General features: G+C 44.6%; 2 protein-coding genes across 13 annotated transcripts in view; one reads left to right on the forward strand and one right to left on the reverse strand.

Annotated features, from left to right (window-relative positions):
• The window catches only part of LOC135366373 (uncharacterized), an 82,809-nt gene extending 64,571 nt beyond the window's left edge, over positions 1-18,238 (forward strand). For 10 of the 11 annotated variants that reach the window (XM_064599045.1, XM_064599052.1, XM_064599042.1 and 7 more), the window contains 2 exons: positions 935-1,079; positions 6,157-6,349. In XM_064599045.1, the coding sequence (XP_064455115.1) occupies positions 935-1,079; positions 6,157-6,295 (284 nt within the window). In that variant the 3' untranslated portion in view covers positions 6,296-6,349. Of the gene's footprint in view, positions 1-934; positions 1,080-6,156; positions 6,350-18,157 lie in introns of those variants that run through there. The other variant, XM_064599053.1, reaches the window with a different exon arrangement.
• Positions 9,500-16,451, reverse strand: LOC135365813 (uncharacterized). Of its 2 annotated transcripts, none has more exons than XM_064598524.1 (7): positions 16,324-16,451; positions 13,529-13,726; positions 13,095-13,445; positions 12,244-12,467; positions 11,804-11,963; positions 10,275-10,371; positions 9,500-9,674 (listed from the first exon to the last, which is right to left on the reverse strand). In XM_064598524.1, exons 1-7 carry the CDS (start codon positions 16,361-16,363, stop codon positions 9,671-9,673), a joined length of 1,074 nt encoding a protein of 357 aa, XP_064454594.1. In that variant the 5' UTR covers positions 16,364-16,451; the 3' UTR covers positions 9,500-9,670. The 2 variants fall into 2 exon arrangements, with proteins under 2 accessions (XP_064454594.1, XP_064454595.1); XM_064598525.1 differs by lacking the exon at positions 16,324-16,451 and adding an exon at positions 14,049-14,245.
• Positions 18,239-22,876: the final 4,638 nt, after the last annotated feature.

Genomic DNA, 22,876 nt, shown 5'->3' on the forward strand with positions numbered 1-22,876 from the left:
AATGCCGGGACTGCCTATAATATGCGGGGATACTGAGTTGAGTTCAGCTTGAATGTGAAAAAAGGGTAGAAATTGGTTTTGTAACCTGTCGAATTCTGCTACTCCCATAAACAACCACTAAATAAATTAACGCTACAGAAAGGAAAAAGAAAACTGAAAAGATGAAAGGAAAACATTAGGCCACCCGGTCAGCGAACTGTATGTGCACATGCGTAGCTGCATCCCCTAGAAGTGAAACTGAAAGGAATTGCGAGAAGCTATAACAGGAACGACGAACTCGACGACACATGCCAAGAACGCGGTGCTAGAATACAGATTCGGAGAATTTGACACGCTCACAGCTCACCATGAAGTTGACAAGTGCTGATAACGCTTTATCTCTTCTTCTGGTTTCCCATGCACCCAGCACTTTGAATATATCGGATGTTCTATATTTTGAATTAAGCAAACTTGAACTCACCTTGGTCTTAGTACAGCACTACATCCCGCGCGTATATAGCTGGGGTGACCACAAGCTAACGAACGTCACTTCGTTTTGTGGTGCACCAGCGTGCCCACCCTGCTAAGCATAAATTCGCTAAATCGACTTCGAAACACGCGAATGAAACGCGCAAGCTGCTATGTGATACCTTACTTGGAAACACGGACCCGGTATTCCGTGAAATGTGCTACTTTTGTTAAATCATTTGCAGATACTAGATAATATGCCACATAGGTACATGGTCATGCTCTGTGTTTAGTGACATTCTTTTATTGATTGTGCTACCCTCCTCTATAATGCCTTCGAGGTCCTGAGTGTACGTGAATAAGTTAATAAACAAACAATGCTCAACATCATAGGTGTTTTTTTACAAATTTTTGTTAGGATAGTGATTTCATCACCTCTGTGGTCATAAGTACACTTGTTCATAATATGTGTATTTTTTATTCGCAGCGGTTGCCTTCTCCGAATGCCCGGGAGAGCTGAAATTCCTTGCGATTATGGGATGTGCGCTCGAAGCGAAGGAAGATCCTAAGCTCCAAGCCGCCTTCGGGGACAAGGATTTATCGAACCCTGCTTTCGTTAAGGCAACATGCTGGTATGCACATGATCTTGATATATACATACGCATATTTCCACTTGCCCCGTAATACGTAGCGGTGTACGGTCCGATAATGAAAACCATACTTCTGGGAAAACTTCAAAAATTGAATAGGAACATCACATTATAGCACACCTCACATGCAGACTGGGAAGAAAATTGGACTAACAACTGCGTAATCATACACGAATATATTCTGCGCACACCTGCAAATTACATATGCGGTAATCGGCTGCGGCTGCGTAATGGAATATGCATATAAAATGGTTAAAAAGCAAGCGAGCTGGTGGCTAAGATCCATGACGAAAACCCGAGACTGGGAAAAAGACGAAAGACAGACGACACAACACAATGACTTTGTGTTGTGTCGTCTGTCTTTCGTCTTTTTCCCAGTCTCGGGTTTTCGTTATGGAATATGTATCACCGGGCCTACCGTTAATGCCACACCAAGAAAAAAGCCGTCTAACTACCGTTCTACTCTCGACATACATCACTTCTGGGTCCACGAATCTTTCTGTACTGAATCTTATGCGTATGTAGTAGGCACCAACGACAAATCTCACAGAAGCTCTAACATACGTTATCTGAAAGTTGCGGAAACGTATATCAAAAAATGGGCTCAGAGTAGGCGGCCTACCAGTGGCCCAGCAGCAGTCGGTGCGGGCGGAGAGCGCCATTGTTGGCCATCGTTTGGGTTCCTGGTTTTCAGCGATTATATTTTCTTAAATTCCGTGTGAAAGAATGCAGGTACTTTAAAAGCTGGAAGCAATGGTCATGCTTGCCAACTGGACATTCCAGAGAGTGCACTTGTTAACGGTTTAATCGCCTTCGCCGGACGCATTAAGATGTTTCTTGTGGACGACTATATGCCGTTTTCAGTCAAGAGACTCTAGTCAAGAGCCATTATCGTCATTGGCTGTTCTTCCGTGGAAAAGTCAAATATGAGAATGCCATTCGTTTTCGTTTTCTCTGAGAGGATGTGTTGCATGAAGTTGGCCGGGATGTCTTTTGGAGTAGAGAAAACAAAAACTTACATCAAAGAGAGCGACAAATAGCTGACCCGGACAGATCACTTTGCCGTATGTCGGTGATGTCATGAAAATCGTAACGTTGGCCATGAGGGCTGACCAAAAGTGAAGCCTTAGGTTATTGGCTTATGTTATTTTGTTTCGGTGTCCACTCACAGAAATAAAAGTGCAAGTTTATTGAGAGCATACACTGAGTGGTTAGTGGTTCTGGAGCGAAAGGCTAAACAGCTAGAGAGAGGTGGTAGACCCCCATGTGTTGTAATTGCAACAGCACAATAACAACAAGAGCTTTATTGTGATATGATGAATATGAAGTTTCACCGCAAAGGGAGATTATCTACCCCATTGCTGGTGATGATGTGGAGAATGAAATAATGAGCCCCTTCACAATAAGGATCCAAGTCCTATGGTGACCAAAGAGGTAAAAATAGAGAAAATAGATTTGAAGGCAGAGGGGGGTATGTTTAATAGAGTTAAAGAAAAAAACGGAAATGTCATCCAGGCTATTGCCAGCTTGCCATTCCGAGAAAGAAACTGAACAATTAGCAAAAAGAAAGGAACTGAGAAGAAAAAAAAAAGAAATAAAGGAAAGGAAAAAAATGAAAGAAAAACGGGCGCGGAGTGCAGCGCAGTACAGGCACGAAAGAAAGTTCCAAGAATGTCCAGTCAGAGGGCAGACGCATCGCGTCTTTTAACAAGCGGAGCAGGGCTGTGGTAATGGCCCACTGAGTAGGCCGAGGGACGGGCCGAGGAGGGTGGCCATGGACAATGTGTGGCGGCCCAGCTGCATTAGACAGCGATGGAGGGCTTGCCGTTAGGGAATGTGCTGCTGGCATTGCAGAAGACAATGAGGAATGTCGGCCACCTCACCACAGCTGGAACACAAGGGGGAGCTGGATTGGCCCATTTTGTAAACAAGCAATGGTGTGCAGGCAACGTTGGGACGGAGGTGGCGCAGCAATGATTCCTCCTGACGACTGCAGCGACACGCAATGAAAAAGGCAACCGAGAGGTCGATGGACCGCACGTGACTGTTGTAGGCGACGGCCTCAGATCTAAATGCTTGAGCGCGGGCTGCACACCGGCGGCGAATAGCTCAAGATCAAGAAAAGATCTTCCCGGAACAGCACCGCAAGCGGTACTGCCCCGACGACCTTGTTATCGGCCGCGCGTTCAAAGACACGGCCCACCCGGGGGCGGACCGCGTTATCAAAGGGCCCTTCTCCAAATACGAGGACCGGCTCTCTTTCACCTCCCTCCACCGCAATACGCGGATTTGAAGGGAGACCAGAGCATAATGGCAAGCCGAAAGTATAAGTGGTGGACGTGCAGAGGCATGAGTAGCAGCTGCGGTGGCTCGTCTTACAGCCGCGTCTGCGCGTGTGTTACCGGTCACCCATTGAAGGGACAAAGCATGACCATTGGAACGGAGTATGTTATACATCTGAATGATCATGCTGGGTATATCCTGTATGAGCGGGCCGACATCAAGCGGAGGAGGGGCGCCTTGCTGTCGGTGAGGACGACCCATTTCGCAGGTGGCAGGTCAGTAATGTAGTCTAGGGCGGTAAGAATGGCGAACAGTTCAGCCTCGGTGGACGACATGGGGTAGGGCAGTTTGTAGACCTGTGTTTGTAGGGCAGAGGATTGGTGGGACGGATTTGGCCAGGGACCAAGCAATTTTCAGAGAAAGAGGGGACGAGAGTCCAGCTGATTGAGAGACCCGGAGAGTGCAGTTTTGGAAGGTCGGTCAAATAAACCTTGTAGTAGAACATGTGATTCCCAACATTCACAAACACAGAAGAACAGCAAGAGGGAAACAGTATGTGAAAATGTGCTTCGAAAGAGAAAGATTTGGTAAAACACATCCATTGCTAGTATAGGCGCAGCTGTGTTTCGTTAACCTCCTTTAATGTTCGTCCATGGTGACAAAGCCTCGGAGTTTTCTGGATGTGTTCGCCAGTGAAGACTTTTAGTATAGCGTATGCTGTCGCCTTTGCGTAGGTACGGGACTTGCGTTGGTGGTTCTGCGCAATGTACGAAACTCTATTTCTGTTATGGGCGTTCGCAGAACCTTCAACGATGTATACGATGCCCTGACGTACTTACGATCTACTAAGGCTCTGTATTGGGTCGCGTAACATTCAATTATTTGCTTGGCATTGCTTGTTTCTGACTGTGGAGCGAAGAAATTTCTTGGCTCGCTTGCTGGTGAGGAATGGTGATCATGGTAAGGATATGGTGAATGCAAGGTGATCCACGTAAGATCAGGCAGGCTGGTCCGCACGTAGTGGTAGATTTTGCTTGAAGAGTTATTTGTTATTGGCCGATATCTCTAGGTGGAAACAACGGCTGAAACAAACGGCTGGCATGTGGTCGGAAGGCTGACTTCGGAGCTCTGTAACGCCGACGCCGGGCAAATAATGCAACATGTTTCTTTCCTTTTCTTTTTTTTTTTTTCATATTCTGCAGCCACACCCTTTAGACGGTAACAAAAAAAAATATGTAGACGCGAAATAATCCGGGTTTTCGAAATCGGCTCGAAGGTGTCATTTATACTTCCCGATTTTTCATATATTTGCGCGGCTGCAGTGCATGACCCACTGCACATAAAAATACCAAACTTACATTACCGGAAAGCAGATTTCACGACAAACAAAATGATATATTGCTCATGCGAAACTTCCAACAGACGCTACTCAGAACGTACCTGAATACAACAGTAGAGTGAACGTCCGAGCAACTTTGCCATTTTTTTACATACGGATGGGATTTCGTCGAGCATTTTAGTTCACCTTTGTCCTCCATGTTGAAAACAAGAAAACAATCATCACGATTTCTTCTAGGCGTCTGGTCTCCACCGGGAGCGGCCGAACTTCGGGAAAAGGAAAAGCGCGATAAAAGCAAGTTCCACCTAACTTCACGCTCAGTATTTTTTTCCTGGGCAACGAATGAATATAGAGGCTTTAAACAAACAGCTTCGTCACCTAGAGATATCAGCCAACAGCATCTAATTCTTCAAGCAAGATCTGGGACCGTCCCTAAACGAAGCTGGAGTTTATAATGGAAACTAGAGACAACATCGATCATTTTATATTTTTTGATCAGTGGAATTGCACCTTTTCTAAGCATACCGCTCTCCTTTTAATGAAAGTAAGTTTTTTGTTATATGTTATAATGCTGTTATATGTAGTTTCGAGCTGTACACAACAAGGACAAGTGTTCCTGAATAGTCCCCCAGTGGTTCGTGATAGATCTGGCGGTATTTGGTTCTCTAGCTGGTTCCGCAACGGACGGTTGCGAAATCACAGTCCTAAGTATTTTTATGTGCTGTTTTCATTACTGGTTGCGGTTTAAATTTAACTATGATGTTCCTCTTTGTGTATTGTTGTCGTAAAAATAGTTGTAGCAACTGTAATTGACAGATAATTGCTACATTCTTTATGCGATTTCAACCGTTTGTGCTGGAAAAATGCATAAGTATAATCTAAGTACACTATTATGCGTGGTATAAGGGGATGCTCATTATATCGCTAGTGCAGAGCAGGAAGAGGTTGCGCCAAGAACACATACCTGAGCTGCTCCCATTCAATGGTACGACGGTCAGAGGTACTATTATTGAGATGGACATACTTTATACTGTGTTCAAAGCAGCTTTCTAATAACAAATTAGTGAAAAATGTTGATGAAGCACTCGAAGTCCATGCCCATAAAGATAAGGATAAGGATAAAATTGCAAGGATAAACTTATTTCTTGGATTTTGATGACATATGCAAAACTAAAATCTACCAGGATAAGCACGGAAGATGTCTTCGCGACCCCCATAACGCTTCGATTCTTTACATACGATCTACTACAAGGGTGAACGAAATCTCGCTGACAGGTACCTGTTCACATGAGATGGACACCAGAAAGAGAGAACGCATCGTTTAATAAATTTTGTGAATATGAGGAAGTAGTGTTGAAGTACGGTTTGCAGTAAGAAACACCCCCTGCGCCTTGTCGGTTAAAATGATGAGCTCTTATATATTGTCTTTGTCCACAGTACGCGGGACGCAGTAGAGACGTGCATGCGATCCACCCTGGAGGGTGAATGCGCACCCTATGCTGATGAATTGGTCGGCAGACTTAACTACGAGCTGAAGAAAGAATTTGGCGACCTGTCCTGCGACTTGGAATGCTAAGAAGCAAACCACACGGATAGTAACACGGTACATGAAATAAATTGCTGCACTTGACGTAAAAGAGTATTTATTACAATTACTGGTCATCTTCGCCTTACGGTGTAAGCCTTAGTAACCAATGAAAGATGTCCATCTAATCATATCATACTCCCAGAAAAAATAAGTTTTCCGTATGACACGTATACCGCTCTTCATTTGGACTTGCGCTTCCTGTCGTGAATAGGATTCTGCTTGAGTTATTCCATGTTAGCGCCGCGAAGCAAATGTGGCTTTGAACGGCGTGGACAGACGCAGAAAGGGTGGTTGGTATGCGTCCTGGGCTGGATTCAGGAGGAACCATGCCGACATTAGAACCTCAGATAGAACAGCCGGATTCCCAGTCTTCAGCACCACCTTGGCTGAGGCCTATTCTAGGGTAACCTATGTGCGCACACTGTTAGCCAAATGCCACATCTACTCCTTTCATATCATATAACAAGCTATAGAAATTGCCTGCAAGATGGTGCGCGAATTTACGGGTCGGTAAGTTACGACAAAGTATGCAAAGTACGGCAAGTTACCACCAAGTCATTTACGCGTCCTTCCAATGCCTTCAGATGTATTCCTGTCTATATGTAGAATGTCCGAAGCAAGTCAGAAAAAGAAAAGTGTAGGGAAAAAGTGTAGGGATAGGGAAAAGTGTAGGGAAGAACGTGTTGGGGTTACTAAGATCCGCATGTCCTTCCGAATTTCTCGGGAGTTTGAGGCTGTAGTGGCTTTCAGTTTCGTTCTCGCAGGGTGGCTACAACCACGGCAATGCTCGCGCTCAAAATTTTAATTACCTTTAAGGGTATAGATCACCTGTGCAATAAATGTCGTCATGTCACCCAGGCAGCACAAACCCTCAGGGAAAAGAGTGGGAACGCAATGGGAGCTTCGGCTCCTGTACGGGCGATACTGCCCGACTGGATTTCAACGGGGTGGGGACGGAGGAGGTAGAGCGCAAGAGAAGATAACTTTGTCCCCAGACGGTGGCCTGATCATTTCTCGGTCTGGTCTGGTTTTGGTCATCTGACCAAGAATATAGGATCGCTCCCCGATGCTGCTCTGATCATTTCCCGATAATCAGTCACATGACCAGGGTGCGGCAACGAATGTCTCTTCTCAGACTGTCAGGCGCCGACTGTGGCAATAACGTGACACACAGTTTCGAATCTGACCAATGATGAACTGACGCTGGAACACCATAGAAGGGACAATCACATACAAGGCCTCAAGTTGCCTTAGAAAATAACGATGAAAGTTGAAAGTCACTGAAAAGGTTAGCCAGCTGTAGGACTCGAATCCACATCTTCTGGATTACCGGTCCAGGGCTCTACCAATTGAGCTAAGCTAACACGCCTTCTCAGCGACTTCCAGGGTGCGTCATCTGAAGGGACAAGCCAGTCACTGTCTCTCACTCATCTTCCTTTCACTCTTACACTTTTTGCACACTCATACACACATTCATACGTCAGGGATCGACGCAAGCGGCAAATGTTGAACATGAGAGAACTGATGTTCTGAGGCTGGAACAACATAGAACGGACAATCACATAAAAGGCCTCAAATTGTCTAAGAAATTAACGATGAAAGATGAAAGTCACTGAAAAGGTTAGCTAGCTGTAGGACTGGAGCCCACATCTACTGGATTACCGGTCCAGGGCTCTACCAATTGAGCTAAGCTAACACGCCTTCTCAGCAACTTCCAGGGTGCGTCATCTGAAGGGACAAGCCAGTCACTGTCTCTCACTCATCTTCCTTTCACTCTTACACTTTTTGCACACTCATACACACATTCATACGTCAGGGATCGACGCAAGCGGCAAATGTTGAACATGAGAGAACTGATGTTCTGAGGCTGGAACAACATAGAACGGACAATCACATAAAAGGCCTCAAATTGTCTAAGAAATTAACGATGAAAGATGAAAGTCACTGAAAAGGTTAGCCAGCTGTAGGACTCGAGCCCACATCTACTGGATTACCGGTCCAGGGCTCTACCAATTGAGCTAAGCTAACACGCCTTCTCAGCGACTTCCAGGGTGCGTCATCTGAAGGGACAAGCCAGTCACTGTCTCTCACTCGTCTTCCTTTCACTCTTACACTTTTTGCACACTCATACATACAATCATACGACAGGGATCGACGCAAGCGGCAAATGTTGAACATGAGAGAACTGATGTTCTGAGGCTGGAAAAACATAGAAGGGACAATCACACACAAGGCCTCAAGTTGCCTTAGAAATTAACCATGAAAGATGAAAGTCACTGAAAAGGTTAGCCAGCTGTAGGACTGGAGCCCACATCTACTGGATTACCGGTCCAGGGCTCTACCAATTGAGCTAAGCTAACACGCCTTCTCAGCGACTTCCAGGGTGCGTCATCTGAAGGGACAAGCCAGTCACTGTCTCTCACTCATCTTCCTTTCACTCTTACACTTTTTGCACACTCATACACACATTCATACGTCAGGGATCGACGCAAGCGGCAAATGTTGAACATGAGAGAACTGATGTTCAGAGGCTGGAACAACATAGAAGGGACAATCACATACAAGGCCTCAAGTTGCCTAAGATATTAACGATGAAAGATGAAAGTCACTGAAAAGGTTAGCCAGCTGTAGGACTCGAATCCACATCTTCTGGATTACCGGCCCTAGTAACACACTATGTTGCTGAAACGTTGTCACAACGTTTCCTGGAAACGTGGCTAAAACGTGGCTAATGTCCTCTCGAAACCACGTTCAGCCAACGTTGCTCAAAACATTGTGACAACATTTCTGCAACGTTCCTCAACGTAAATGCAATGTTGGGACAATGTTGCTGCAATATTACCAGCCACATTTCCCTAACATAAATGCAATGTTGAAACAACATTGCCAGCCACATTTCCTCAACATAAATGCAATATTGCGACAACATTACCAGCCATATTTCCTCAACGTAAATGAGACGTTGAGACAACATTACCAGCCGCATTTTGTTCCACACAAATGCAATGTTGAGACAACATTGCTGCAACATTACCAGCCACATTCCCTCCACGTAAATGCACTGTTGAGAAAACACTTTGCGAACATTTCCCAGCGTGCAGAATGGGTGCACTTACACCTGCGGCTACTTCTACACATCACAATCATGTGTGAAAAGCATGCAAAACCATGCAAAACAATCCAAAACCAGTGTGGTGTTCAATACTTTATTTTTAATATAAAAAATTTATATGCTTCACAGTAACTTTACACGCTTTGTACTTCATGCAGTGAAGTTCCTGCAACAGAAACAGACATCTCTTTAGTGAAAGTATATGGTCTCATAGAAGAATTATATGTGAGAGGCGGTATCTTACGAGACAATCAGCTGTAAAAGAACGTGAAAGTGCATTATGAAGGCTAGATATCATGGCCCGCCATCCTCCTTGAGAGTCCCTACTGGTGTAGAATGCGGTATGAATGTCTAGTAACATGAGCATTAAGGGAATGAATGCAGAGGGTGCATAGTAGGATATGACACCAGACTTTTTGGCTTAGTCTCTTAAAAACGAAGAGGTGTTGTTGGGAAGAATAAACCTGCGTATGTTTGAAAGTACGGTGCTGTGTACTTTGCTACACCATGAACGGTTGGGGTAACAAACAGGTTATTTTGTCAAGCACTTTCGCTTCTTCACATCCTAGCTTTGGTGGTGCTGTGATATGTAGATTGGATTGGGAATGCCTGTAAGCAGTGACATTAACCACACTGTATAAAATCATGACTATGCTGTGCTGAAGATTGGTGCTGCATATTCTTATAGTCCTTAATAATATACTGCATGAGAGAATTGATGTTCTGAGGCTGGAACAACATAGAAAGGACAAATACATACAAAGCCTCAAATTGCCTAAGAACTTCCATCCAGTGACTTCCATCTTTCATCGTTAATATACTGCATGTCATGTTACTTGAAAGCTGTTGTCTTACCTCTTCTTAACCCTTGAAGGGGCATACCTGAGCCAGTCTGCCACGCACGATTGTAATGTTGCATCAGTCACTTCTGGATAGCTTTTCCGCACAGCACCTGTGGAAATTGAAAGTGAAATGTGAGGAAGCATTTTACTTAACTGGAACGCAAAGTTGAAAAAAAAAAAAATGGTAATGCAGCACATGAAGGAAATGCTGCCCCTATGTAATGGTATAAGATGTTGCATGGGCATTGCCTGAACATCACAACGTAGCGGTAGAGCCTGAAGTTTTGGGGTTTAACCCCCTTCTTTCCCAAATCTGCACCCCGAATTGAAGGTTGAGTTTTCAGGATGAAACCAGATTTTTACCTGCAAAATCTCTGTAGGAATGCGCACTAACTCGACAAACGCAATTACATCACTATTTGCACCAAACCACTATAGTTCATTTGAGTAACCGATTTCTCCCCGTATTTAGCATACTGGAACTTTTTTCAACCGAATTAGCATGAATTTAGAGCACATGTTGATTTCCCTGGTCCCCCCCCCCCCCCGAATTGCAGAAAAATTATATCCCGATAGCTTCAGGCTCTACATATCAGTTCCTACCAATGCAAGTTATCGATAGTAAATCCACACTAAAACTAACTGCAAACTGCCGCCTTTTAAAGCTAAAGCGAAGAAAAGGAAGAACAAACAAGTGCAAGGGACAATGCAGAGCACTAGTGTAGGGTGCACCAATGGTCGTTACGCATAAACAAGACACTCAATGGAAACAGACGAAGAAGCTCCTATGGCCAATGCTCATAACAGGGGGTAAGATTTCTAGCAGAAATAAGGGAAGGGCTGGAGGGTATAATGCACTATGTCTTACTGTGCTTGCAAGATTGTCTACCTCTGATGTGAGGACACACTTTCACTTGTTTTGACTATACAGTACACTACGAACCCAAGGGCAGAATAGCAGATTCAGAAAGCAGGTATGCACGGCCAATGCTTGTGAAGATAGTTTAAAATGTTTTGCCCCTGTAATGAATATGATAGTTTTCATTTTCTCTTATCATTCCTAATGTAGCATTTTCGTGCATTCTGTGAGCCTCATGTGGTACAGTGCGGTGCCATTATTGATGACCGTGCGCTCCCGTCATGTGTTAAAAAATTTCCTGTAGTCCAGACGTGATACACTGGGCTCTATACAATGCACGAAACTGTAATGCCCTGGAAATCGGATAGCTAAACCCTTTTATCTTCGACTGCTGTACGAGGTACGCACTGTTTCCATGTGATTTGATTGAGAGGTTGTGTACACGATCAGTCTTTGAACCATTGAAATAGGTGATTTAGAGAAAAGCATGGTAAAAAAAATTTTGCTAAAGCGGACTCCCCGATTTGGAAAGTCACTGTAAAGGAACTGAGTTACTGAAACGGTAACTTAAATAGTTAAAGTTATCATTCGTGTGGCAACTATAACTGTAGCCTAGTTACTTTAACAAGGAACTTTTTTCAAACAGTGCTTCTAAAAAAAGCTGCGACTAAAACGTTGCATACCATAAATGACTTCCAACAGCCGCAGTCCGAGAAATGGGCGTTTTCCTTTTCTGCCGGTGAGGCAGAACCCTTGAGCGAAGCTGTCATTCATGCAGCGACGCATAATGTGCCGTAAACAGTCCTGGGGCGACGATCCACCAATTCTTGAAAGGTATAACCCCTGGGAAGAAACCTGTGGAGTGAGCATCTCAACGATTTGGCAGCACTACAAAGCAACCCACAGGTCATACACAAGGGTACATTATAAACGGTGGGAAAAAAGGTAAACAAAATAAATGAACTGAAGTTAACCTCACGTAATATGGTGCAATTTTCGTTTGCAATACAACATAACCATGTGAAATCATGCTACATAACATTCTAAGAATGTTTTCTTCAGCAGCGTGTGCTCTCAGTTGCTGCAGTCTAGCTAAACTGATACAGAAAGGTGTAATTCTTACAAGGTCAGTTCTGTTCTTTGGGTTGTGCAGGTCACTTTCAAGCTTCTCTAGGCACTCCACAGCTGATAAGGGGAGCTGCTCTAAGATGTCATTTTGTGGTGGGTCTGGTGCCCCAGTTGGGGTAGACGTTAGGATGGCCTTCTCGAGTCTCTCCAAGAGCGCTGCTTGAGATGAGAGCTGCATTTTGATTCCCTTCAACATTTTTAATGTTTTTTCCTCTGGTGCTGCAAAACAAAAGTTTCACCATAAGCTTCCTTAGATGATATCACCTATTCCACAGTGCATACCCTACAACATATCACCATCGCTTTTGTAGTGCTGAACATCCCATGAACACAGACTGCAGTTTTATAATGTGCGTATGGCAAACACAGCATGCACCAGGTGCATGTTGAATGTTATGGCAGAAAAGGAGTTTAGGACCCTGAGAAGTGACAACAATAGCAGAAAGCTGAGCATAACGCACAGGGTGCTTTGTGTTAACACTCATGCTTGTGTGCCTAAAATAATAAAAATACTAGCAGGCCAGAAATTATGGGACCAATGACATCTTTCACCAGTGTACTTTTGTCACCACTCTCAAGTACTTTGGTTAATCTTCATATGAAATAAAAATGTTTCTTTGACGTGGCAAATTTCTTTGAACTGAGAAAAATAATTTATAAGTAACCAAAAGTGGTGATGGTGAAAGCTTGCTGGGGAAAAACCCCACTGTTCTCACTATTTCCTGATGTGTGAAACTTTCATCATGACTTTTAACCAGTCATGTGAACCACCCTGCGTGTTACTGTGATAAGGAACAGTGACTGCTAGGAAAGAACCTTCTAGAAGGTTTACCTACTAGTACTTACTGGATTTTCGTGACTTCTGTATTTCTTGTTGCTGGGATTCAGCAGACACAGTAGAAGATTTTGGCGATGGCTCTGAGGTTGAAACTGCTCCTTGCACGCGGGAAGCGGACAAGCAGAGAGGCCTTGGGCGACGAATACACTGTGGTGTTGCCTGCGAACGTGAAACAGGCACTTCTGGCTTGTTTACAAAACAAGAAGAATCCCCCATGATTGATGCGCTCTCCTCATCAGAGGACTCAAATCGCTGTGGGCGCCACCGCTTCCTTTTTGGTTCACACATGTCATCATCAGTTGTCAAATCTGATGTCATGGCAGCTTTTTGCTCTTTCTGCCTTGCTGTTTCATATGTGTCTGTAATACAACAAAAAGGATTTCCATGAAAATATAATAATGAGCTTCGCACTCACATGTAGCTGTCATTTGGAAGAACTTACCACATTCATAAAGTACCCGGCAGTTGTGCTGTGACCAATTGCTTGATGGATTTTCGCATGCTTTAATTGCGACGGCTACTTTCTTGGAGTTCTTGTAAGGTGGCCATAAAACTTTGTTTCTTCCCATTAGCCAGGTTGATGGAACAACAGAAACTTCGTCCCTCTCATCAAAATGTACAATGCTGAACATCTTCCTTCCTAAAGTGTAAATACAAAGTGCAACAATTAGTTGGGGTCATTGCACTATGCAACGCATTGATACTCATTGAAACATAGGTAGCCTCAGAGATCAGATGTACACATATCTATAATTGACATATTTGTCGCAATATACCTTAGGGCCATCGAGATTTCTTTCTATGCCACACATGCACTGTGCTATCCCATAATATGAGTGTTATTTTTATAAATATTCTACGTAAGCAGACTAAGTCACAAATTAATCTACTTCTGATGAGCACATTCTTTTCTGTGAGTGGTTACAAAACATGAAATACTTTGACTTATTTTGAAGTTCTACCTTGTAATCATATGTACAAAAGCAACACTCGGAATGCAGCTACTTCTCTGTGGATCCTTTCTTGTAGGTGTGTAGGAGAGGAAACACAGCATACGAATTTATCCCGTTCGGTAGGCACACACACTTGTATTCAATATCCTCCAACTTCCACACCGCATAATCCGAAGAGAGGTCATTAGCTACAAAAACGCCTAACTCTGATGAAGGCACAGGCTGGCGATACAAATTGTTCACATTTTCAAAAAAGCGTGCACAGATGGCAATATCATTCGCTGTGCATAATATGTTCAGTATGCGCACAACATGACCATCTTTCATTTTGGCACAGTTGTCGCGTTCGTTCAGAGTAAAAGTAGTGTCCTTCAAGTGAAGTCTGCGGTACTGCAAGCCATTAAAACCGGGAGGAACAGGCCCATTAGAATGTTGCGCGAACAGCTCATATGTAGGTTGTGTCGAGTCCTCTTTAATTGTATTCCCTGTCTGCTTTTCAGTCAGGCGCCGAACAACTTGCTGGATGGCTCGAGCATGCGACTTCAGTAACGTCTTAATTTCATACAAGTAGTTCTCAAACGGAAATGCAGAGAACTCATCCAGTGGACCAAATCTTCTTGCATCTTCCGCAATATGCAGCAAGGAGTGCATGTTGTAGACATAAACTCCCTCTCCGTAAAGCTTCCCTGCCTCAGCAACAAACTCACGAAGGAGGCGTTCAGCAAGATCAGTATGAGTTCTGACAAACCTCTGGCTGATTAAAATTGTGATGGCAACGTTCAGTTTCATAAAGTGCATGAAGAAGGTGTGTTCCAGGGTGTCCCTCAGTGCAACGGGCCCATAGTAAAGCAAAAAGTTTCTGAATTCAACAGCCTTCCACTGTTCTAGAAAAACAATGGATCTCGGCCTCCGCTTCATGTCGGTGGGAACATGCATGTTGAAACCAACAAGTTGATCTGAAAGGCCAGCCTTTGACACCTGGCGCATCTTTGAGGAGCATGGTCTACCAGACACCCAGTAGCGAATAAGCAGCTTCTTCATTACACCCAAGCATACCAGATGCATATAATCCAGTGGAAACTGGCTGACACATCCAATGCCTAATGGTAGCAACGGTGATTCAGCATGATGGTGAGATGGCTGCAGTTGTAGTCTGAAGCTCTCGTCACTTCGTAGTGGACTGTCACATTCAGGGTAGATTACTTTGTTCTCATTGACAGAATAAATCCCTTTCTGGGTGCACTTTTCACATCCAAAGTAGGCAGTGTGTCCCTTGATACACTTTATAAATGCTCTGGCTGGTGCATCGCATATAAATGAATGCAGCAGAACTTTGAATGTGCGGTCATTGTCAATGATGCCATTCTCAAGAAGATGGCTCATTTCTTCAATGAAGTCTTTCAGAAATGCGTTCAAATCTTGTGGCTTGCAGTCACCTTCAAAAAGCGCAGCTATGAACGGTGATGAGTTCAAACTTTCCTTCACTTTTACAAGTATAGGCCAGAACTGCCTTCTCGAACTTCGTGAAATTGGAAGTCCATCTATGTTGATGACTAATGACACAGTGGAACAGTCATCAGATATGCCCGTCCTAATATGGTGCAGCAACATTTTACGCAATCCCAAGTAGCAGTATTTGCCACTGCCCATTGGCGTAACTTCAGTGGATCGTGGGGTTTTTAGAAGTGTCCTGGCATCTTCTGGTAAACACGGGTGGTAATGCTTCAAAACCTTTAAAAGAGAGCTCAGGTGTGAGGAAGGTATTTTCGTCTCGAGCGCCCATTGCTGCAACTTTGTTCGAAGGCTGCTGTTCTCGTTAGTCTTCTCCGGCAAGACATGAAAGTTACCATCGCTCGACGACCCTGTTTCAACATGCCAACCTGGCTCACTGCTTCGCTCCGTGTCTGTTGCTTCCGCCTCAGAACAAATTGAATGCGCACTGTGGATCTCTGAGAAGGTAGTGCAGCTGCTGGAAGGATACTCGAGAGGCCGTGCTACTGTCGTGGCGGCTTCCACAGGACTTTCACAAGTAGCTTCTGTCGAGCTACTGCTGTCGCTTCCTGCTTCGTCGTTCAGGACGCACTGCAACTCCCAAGAAACACGCTGCGATATCCGCCTTCGTCTTTGTCGCGAAGTTAAAACTGCCAGCGAGCTCCTAACTCTCGTCCTTTTCATTTTCAATGCGAGCGTCTTGTCTGTCCTTACTCTCATTGCGCGTCCCGCAACTCTAGTCAGTGGCATATCCAGACCAGACACGAAAGACTGAAAACTAAAATGTACTCACCGCTATCGTGCTCGATGCCGAAATCCTCGAAGTCACTCATCTTCAGACGAAGCAGCAATTACCAACACCTCGTACCTCGCACATGTGCATCTGCAACCGCCAAACGAAGTAAACGAACGCCGTGGAGCACGTGATACGATGATGGCCATGGCAGTGCGCTGTGCTCTGTTCAGAGTTTCGGTTCCGCTGCCGCATTTGTAAACCACGCAAAACTGCAGATATATGCAGCTGTTAACGGCATAACTGCTCGGTTAACCTTTGCGTAACTCGTTCTTCCACCTTGTTACCGCTGACTTTTCCCCCCTGTTGTATGAGCGAGTGATTGCGTGAATGTTTTCTCACCGCTGGAGAAAAATGAAGTGCCTGAGAAAAATGAAAGTGAAGTACACAATCGTAGACCATTGTGGGAAAAAAAGCGATTGTTATGTAGTTTTCATGGAAACACTTCCATATATTTACTCTCAAATAGTATGTCGCGCCAACATGGTTAAGCAATGTTGAGGCAACGTTTCAGGGCAACGTTGCAAAAACATCGCTCTCTTACGTTGTAGCGACATTGCTGAACATTGGGTAACGTTGACCGACTTTCGACAACATTGCAGCAACGTTGTTAAATGTTGAAAAACGTTGGCCCACATTCCGCAACATTGGCAACGTTGCTGCAACGTTAAAACAACAATATGTGCTACTAGGGGGTCCAGGGCTCTACCAGTTGAGCTAAGCTAGCACGCCTTCTCAGCGACTTCCAGGGTGCGTCATCTGAAGGGACAAACCAGTCACCATCTTTCATTATTAATTTCTTAGGCAACTTGAGGCCTTGTATGTGATTGTCCCTTCTATGTTGTTCCAGCCTCAGAACATCAGTTCTCTCATGTTCAACATTTGCCGCTTGCGTCGATCCCTGTCGTATGAATGTGTGGATGAGTGTGCAAAAAATGTAAGAGTGAAAGGAGGATGAGTGAAAGTGAGTGACTGGTTTGTCCCTTCAGATGACGCACGATGGAAGTCGCTGAGAAGGTGTGTTAGCTTAGCTCAATTGGTAGAGCCCTGGACCCGTAATCCAGAAGATGTGGGTTCGGATCCTACAGCTGGCTAACCTTTCCAGTGAGTTTCATCTTTCATCGTTACTTTGATGGCCAATGATGTTCGTCGATCAACCAGCCGTGTTTGCATTGTCGGAGTCCCCGTCGCCCTCGCTGTAAGTAACAAATGTTACAGGTGTTACAAATCTTACACATGTAACAAATGTTACAAATGTAACAGGCTGTGCCACCGAAACTTTCCAGGAATTTGGACATTTTTAAAGGAATTCATTCACGGGGCATTCAGGAGGCATTGATAAACGTTACTCGTATATCTTTTTCAACATGAATGACACCGCCCTAGAAGGCTTCTCTCAAAAGTTAGCATCACATAGTTTCGACTTTAGTGCTCCTTTATGGTTTTTGCGTTGCTTTTCGGATAATGTGCTACGTTTTGGTGAAAATATGGTTTAGTAAAGTGTGGAATCATATGTGTATTTCACATCAGAGGAAATGTAACCATTTCTCAGGCCGAATGCGTGCTGCAGCTGTGCTTGCCAACTCCTACATGCTACAAAACTGGAAGCCTGGACATGTTCAGCTCAAGGAACGTCTTCCTAGTTATGCGAAAAAAAAAAAGCCTCCGTAGTCAGTAACTTTTTCCGCATTAATCCGTCCACATAAGGTGACGCATGAAGTCCATTTATTTCGACTTGTGAGTGAATTAAAGCTATCGTGATCTTTAATTCAGAATGTCACGCTGGGCCACTACCTGAGCGTGTGTAAAAAAAAAAATCAATGCCTTGATGGAGGGTATCACTGAAGAGTCCACCACAAGATTTCTGACTCAGAGCCTGTGATGATGGTCAAGCAAGGAAGCCAATGTCTAAGAAAAGGTATATTCTTGATGCATTAATAGTTGTCACAGTTCTCTTAAAGACAAAAGTACGAGTCGCACTGCATGTGACATACTGGTTCTCGAACTATGTTACACTTCTTTTAGCAAAGGTGCACAAACATTTTCTTTTCTTTTCTTAAAGGTAGCAGTACAATTATGACATGCGTCATACGTATTCTCAAGGTATTACACATGTTCCATATCAGTGTTGGGGGTAACTCGTTACCAAGCTCGATACTGCAGCGATGCTACTTTATTCGGTAACTTTTAGCTTAGCTAGTTGCTTTTGAGCTCCAGTAACTTGTCGAGGAAATTGGCGAAAGTTCCAAGTTCCTTGTGTTAGATTCTCGTCTACAAACATAGCAGGCTACGTCGTCCGTCCCGTATGACTTGAGATAAAAGCAACGTGCACGCCGGCGATACGTGCACGGCGCGTCTGACTCCATTGTTGATACGCGGTGAACGTACAAATTATGTTTTAGCCGCGTACATTAGGAGGCTCAGGTGTCGTTCATCTTAATGACGAGCAGTGTATCCATATTGATGCAGGGCATTTTCCGAATGGGTTAAAACTGGGCTCGGTTCTACGATATGTGCGTAGAGGACAACTCATAGAAGACCGGTTTCACGTCACTTCTAGCAGGGAGGTCCCATCGACCACTTGGATTTTTATTATTTTTTTATATTTAGAAGCTCATCGTACATGATCACCAACAATGGAAAAATGAATAATTTCTACGGAATAGTTTTCGCGCAAAAAAATCGAGAAAATCCGGCCCTGAATTCGAGTGTTTCAGTTTTGCCGTGTTGGCACGCGAATATCTCCCTAGTTACTGCAGTGAATTTTTTTTTTATGCTTTAGTATGCCTATAGGCCAGCAGTGCGGGCGCAAATTTTGGCGCGCAGGAGCAACGCTTCGTGATATAAAAAATGGCGAACATGGTCTCACCCTAACGGGAGGACATCACGTTCCACGTGACCTCCCGACGCCATTCGCTCAAACGTCGCCTACCTACGCATTGTTGATGAAGGCCCAATAAGGCCGAAACAGCTGTCCAATGCTGGTATGACGACGTTTGGGACTTACAAACATATGTTCAACGTGCAGCCAAAGAGCATCTGCTAATTTTCTTCACTTAATACTTCACTGGCTTCGCACTGGGCTTTCAGAGGTGAGCTTCTCACCCTAACGGGAGGACATCACGTTCCACGTGACCTTCCGATGCCATTCGCTCAAACGTCGCCTACCTACGCATTGCTGACGAAGGCCCAATAAGACAGAAACAGCTGTCCAATGCTGGTATGGCGACGTTTGGGACTTACAAACATATGTTCAACGTGCAGCCAAAGAGCATCTGCTAATTTTCTTCACTTAATACTTCACTGGCTTCGCACTGGGCTTTCAGAGGTGAGCTTCTCACCCTAAGGGGAGGACATCACGTTCCACGTGACCTTCCGACGTCATTCGCTCAAAAGTCGCCTACCTACGCATTGCTGATGAAGGCCCAATAAGACCGAAACAGCTGTCCAATGCTGGTATGGCGACGTTTGGGACTTACAAACATATGTTCAACGTGCAGCCAAAGAGCATCTGCTAATTTTCTTCACTTAATACTTCACTGGCTTCGCACTGGGCTTTCAGAGGTGAGCTTCTCACCCTAACGGGAGGACATCACGTTCCACGTGACCTTCCGACGCCATTCGCTCAAACGTCGCCTACCTACGCATTGCTGATGAAGGCCCAATAAGGCCGAAACAGCTGTCCAATGCTCGTATGGCGACGTTTGGGACTTACAAACATATGTTCAACGTGCAGCCAAAGAGCATCTGCTAATTTTCTTCGCTTAATACTTCACTGGCTTCGCACTGGGCTTTCAGATGTGAGCTTCTCACCCTAACGGGAGGACATCACGTTCCACGTGACCTTCCGACGCCATTCGCTCAAACGTCGCCTACCTACGCATTGCTGATGAAGGCCCAATAAGACCGAAACAGCTGTCCAATGCTGGTATGGCGACGTTTGGGACTTACAAACATATGTTCAACGTGCAGCCAATGAGCATCTGCTAATTTTCTACACACACACACACACACACACACATATATATATATATACAGTCTAAACTCGTTATGATGACACTCGTTAATACGACATCCTCACTTTGTGACCGGTTTTCTAGGGAACGGTTTTTCCCCATAGTAACACCATGTAACTCACCCTCGTTATTATGACAACTCGTTAATCCCACTGTGACTGAGATTTTGAGGACAGACCAAGGAGAACACGTGTATTCTGCCTTCGTTGTTATGACCGCCTACTGTTGACCTCGTCGACCTTGAACAAAGTTTCCAGAACGAACGGCGGAAAACCCCGGTGTTCTGTCCCAATTGTGACCACCGACTGTTGACCCTGCGGCTTTTGTGATCCACCAAGAATATCAGTGGCCCCGTGTGACGCATGTGTGGACAATGTCGTAAAAAGCACCCCCCGTCTTCAGAATTCATTAGTGAGTCATAGTCTTGCACTCAAAGCAGCGCTTAAAAGGCCAGGACGTTGCCTCCCTTGACCATTGCATTCATCGTGCATACGGGCAATGCGATGAGCATGGCTGGAAACAAGCGCAAGCGGACAGAGCTGACAGAGAATAGAGACAGTGGAGAGCTTGCATATTGAAAGTGCTACGAAACAGACAGTTCTGACGGATTTCTTTCGAAAATATATTATAAATCAGCAACTGAATCGTCTTCATTTTAGTACAGGATGTAGCAGTAGATGCACACATGTGTATGTGTGTGTAGGGGGGTGGCGTTTTTTCCGTGTGTTTCTCGTTAATATGACAATTTCGCTTTATGACCATAATCGGCGGGAACGGACTTGGTCATATTAACGAGTTTAGACTGTGTATATATATATACAGGGTGTCCACGCTAACTGTGAAATATGTATACACTTTTTTCCAAGATGAAATCATTGCAATATAGCATATGCTGAAGGGCACTCACTAGCAGGGCATTAGCAAAGTCCAAAGGCAATTAACTTTCATTAATTAAGTTTTTAATTATAAAAGCTACAAAGTTGTCCCAATGAGGACATCTGTTCCTTTCGGTCACCTGATATTGTAGCCGTTTTCAGAACAAAAATCAGTTCGATAGATCGCCCGCAAAAAATTCGTGAAGGAACGCCATTTTTCTCTTTATTTTGTTCATTGCGCTTACTAGAAGACGCGTCTTTCTTTCACCCCGAATGTGAGAGGGAGAAAGAGCACACTATCGCCTCTGGCGTCCTGGAAGAAGATTAAAAGGAAACAGAAAATGCAACCCAAGATAAGGCCAGTTCCGATAGAGTCACCCGATACATTTGTTTTTGTTTTGTTTCCGCAAGTTAAAGGAGCTCTGAAAGCCATCTCAAAAATTTTCCGTTCCAAACGCGTTGTGGAAGCAGGTAACTTAACTTGATGATTAACACGAAAATTTTCTCTGTACGCGATGTTTTTCGTAGAAAAAAAGACAGTTGAACATCGCTGCGCGTGTTCCCACTCGACTCGCTCCTCCGGGTCAAACGAGTAGGAGAATGAAAAAAAAAAAAAAAAAAAGAAAAACGTCACTGGCGACGTAATAAAAGTTGAAAGCGGCGACCGCGCTTCTATCCGGGTCAGTGCTGACTGGTTTGCTTTTCTTTCTTTCTGTTTTCTTTCCGCCTGCTTTCTCCCTGTCAAGGAATGAACAAGGGAGGACCTCGATATTCCTGGTCGTGAAAACCCCGTTCTCGAAATTAATGTTCTGGAAACAAGGAAAACCAGGGGAAATGCTGCTTCGTAAGATGATATGCCGCGATTAAGAAGATGACATCGCTATTTAACCACTCAAATTCAGGTGTTTTCCATATGTGTCCAAGTCGTCGTAGCGAACGAAAGACACATTTAGCAGCCATTTGGCTTAGCAAGGCGGCATGTCGGTTAGTTTTTTTTTTAATTCCGTGTTAGTGCCGCGAAGCAACTGTGGCTATGAGCGGCGTATAGACGTGGACAAATGAAGATAGGACAGCAGGAAGGAGTGGGGGACAGGGGGGTTAGAATGCGTCCTGGGCCGACTTCAAGGGGAACTGTGTCGACATTCGTCTGGAAAGTCTTCGGAAAACCCAGGGAAAACCTCAGACAGCACAGCCGGTGACAGGATTCGAACCCGTGTCACCTTCCAGTCTCTGCCTGGAAAGCGATCACTCTAACCACTATGCCACGGGAGCTGGTGTGTTGGTTAGTTGTGAGCTTGCAATATTATGGCTGGGTTAGTCACAGTTTACCGTTGGCAGTTTTCCGCCCGCGACATGTGCAATTTATAGTCAGCTAAAATTTACGCTAGTCACGTGTTGTTTCAGGGCATTTGTAGTCTGCATCGGCCAATTCTCGTTTAGCTCGATGATTGGTAAGTTGACCATAAATTGTGGTGGTCTTATGATACTGCTTGGCTATGTTGGTGTGTAACTCAGGCAATGAATATTCAACTCCTGATGGCGACGGCATATTGCGATATATTTCACTGGATTGTATCTGACAACGTATGGGCAAGAACACTGCTCCAGCTGAATGAGGAATTAACTGAAAGGCCAACAAATTTGCTAGTCGAAGTGACGGGC

Source organism: Ornithodoros turicata, chromosome 8, assembly GCF_037126465.1.
Source record: "Ornithodoros turicata isolate Travis chromosome 8, ASM3712646v1, whole genome shotgun sequence".
NCBI classification, from domain to species: domain Eukaryota; kingdom Metazoa; phylum Arthropoda; class Arachnida; order Ixodida; family Argasidae; genus Ornithodoros; species Ornithodoros turicata.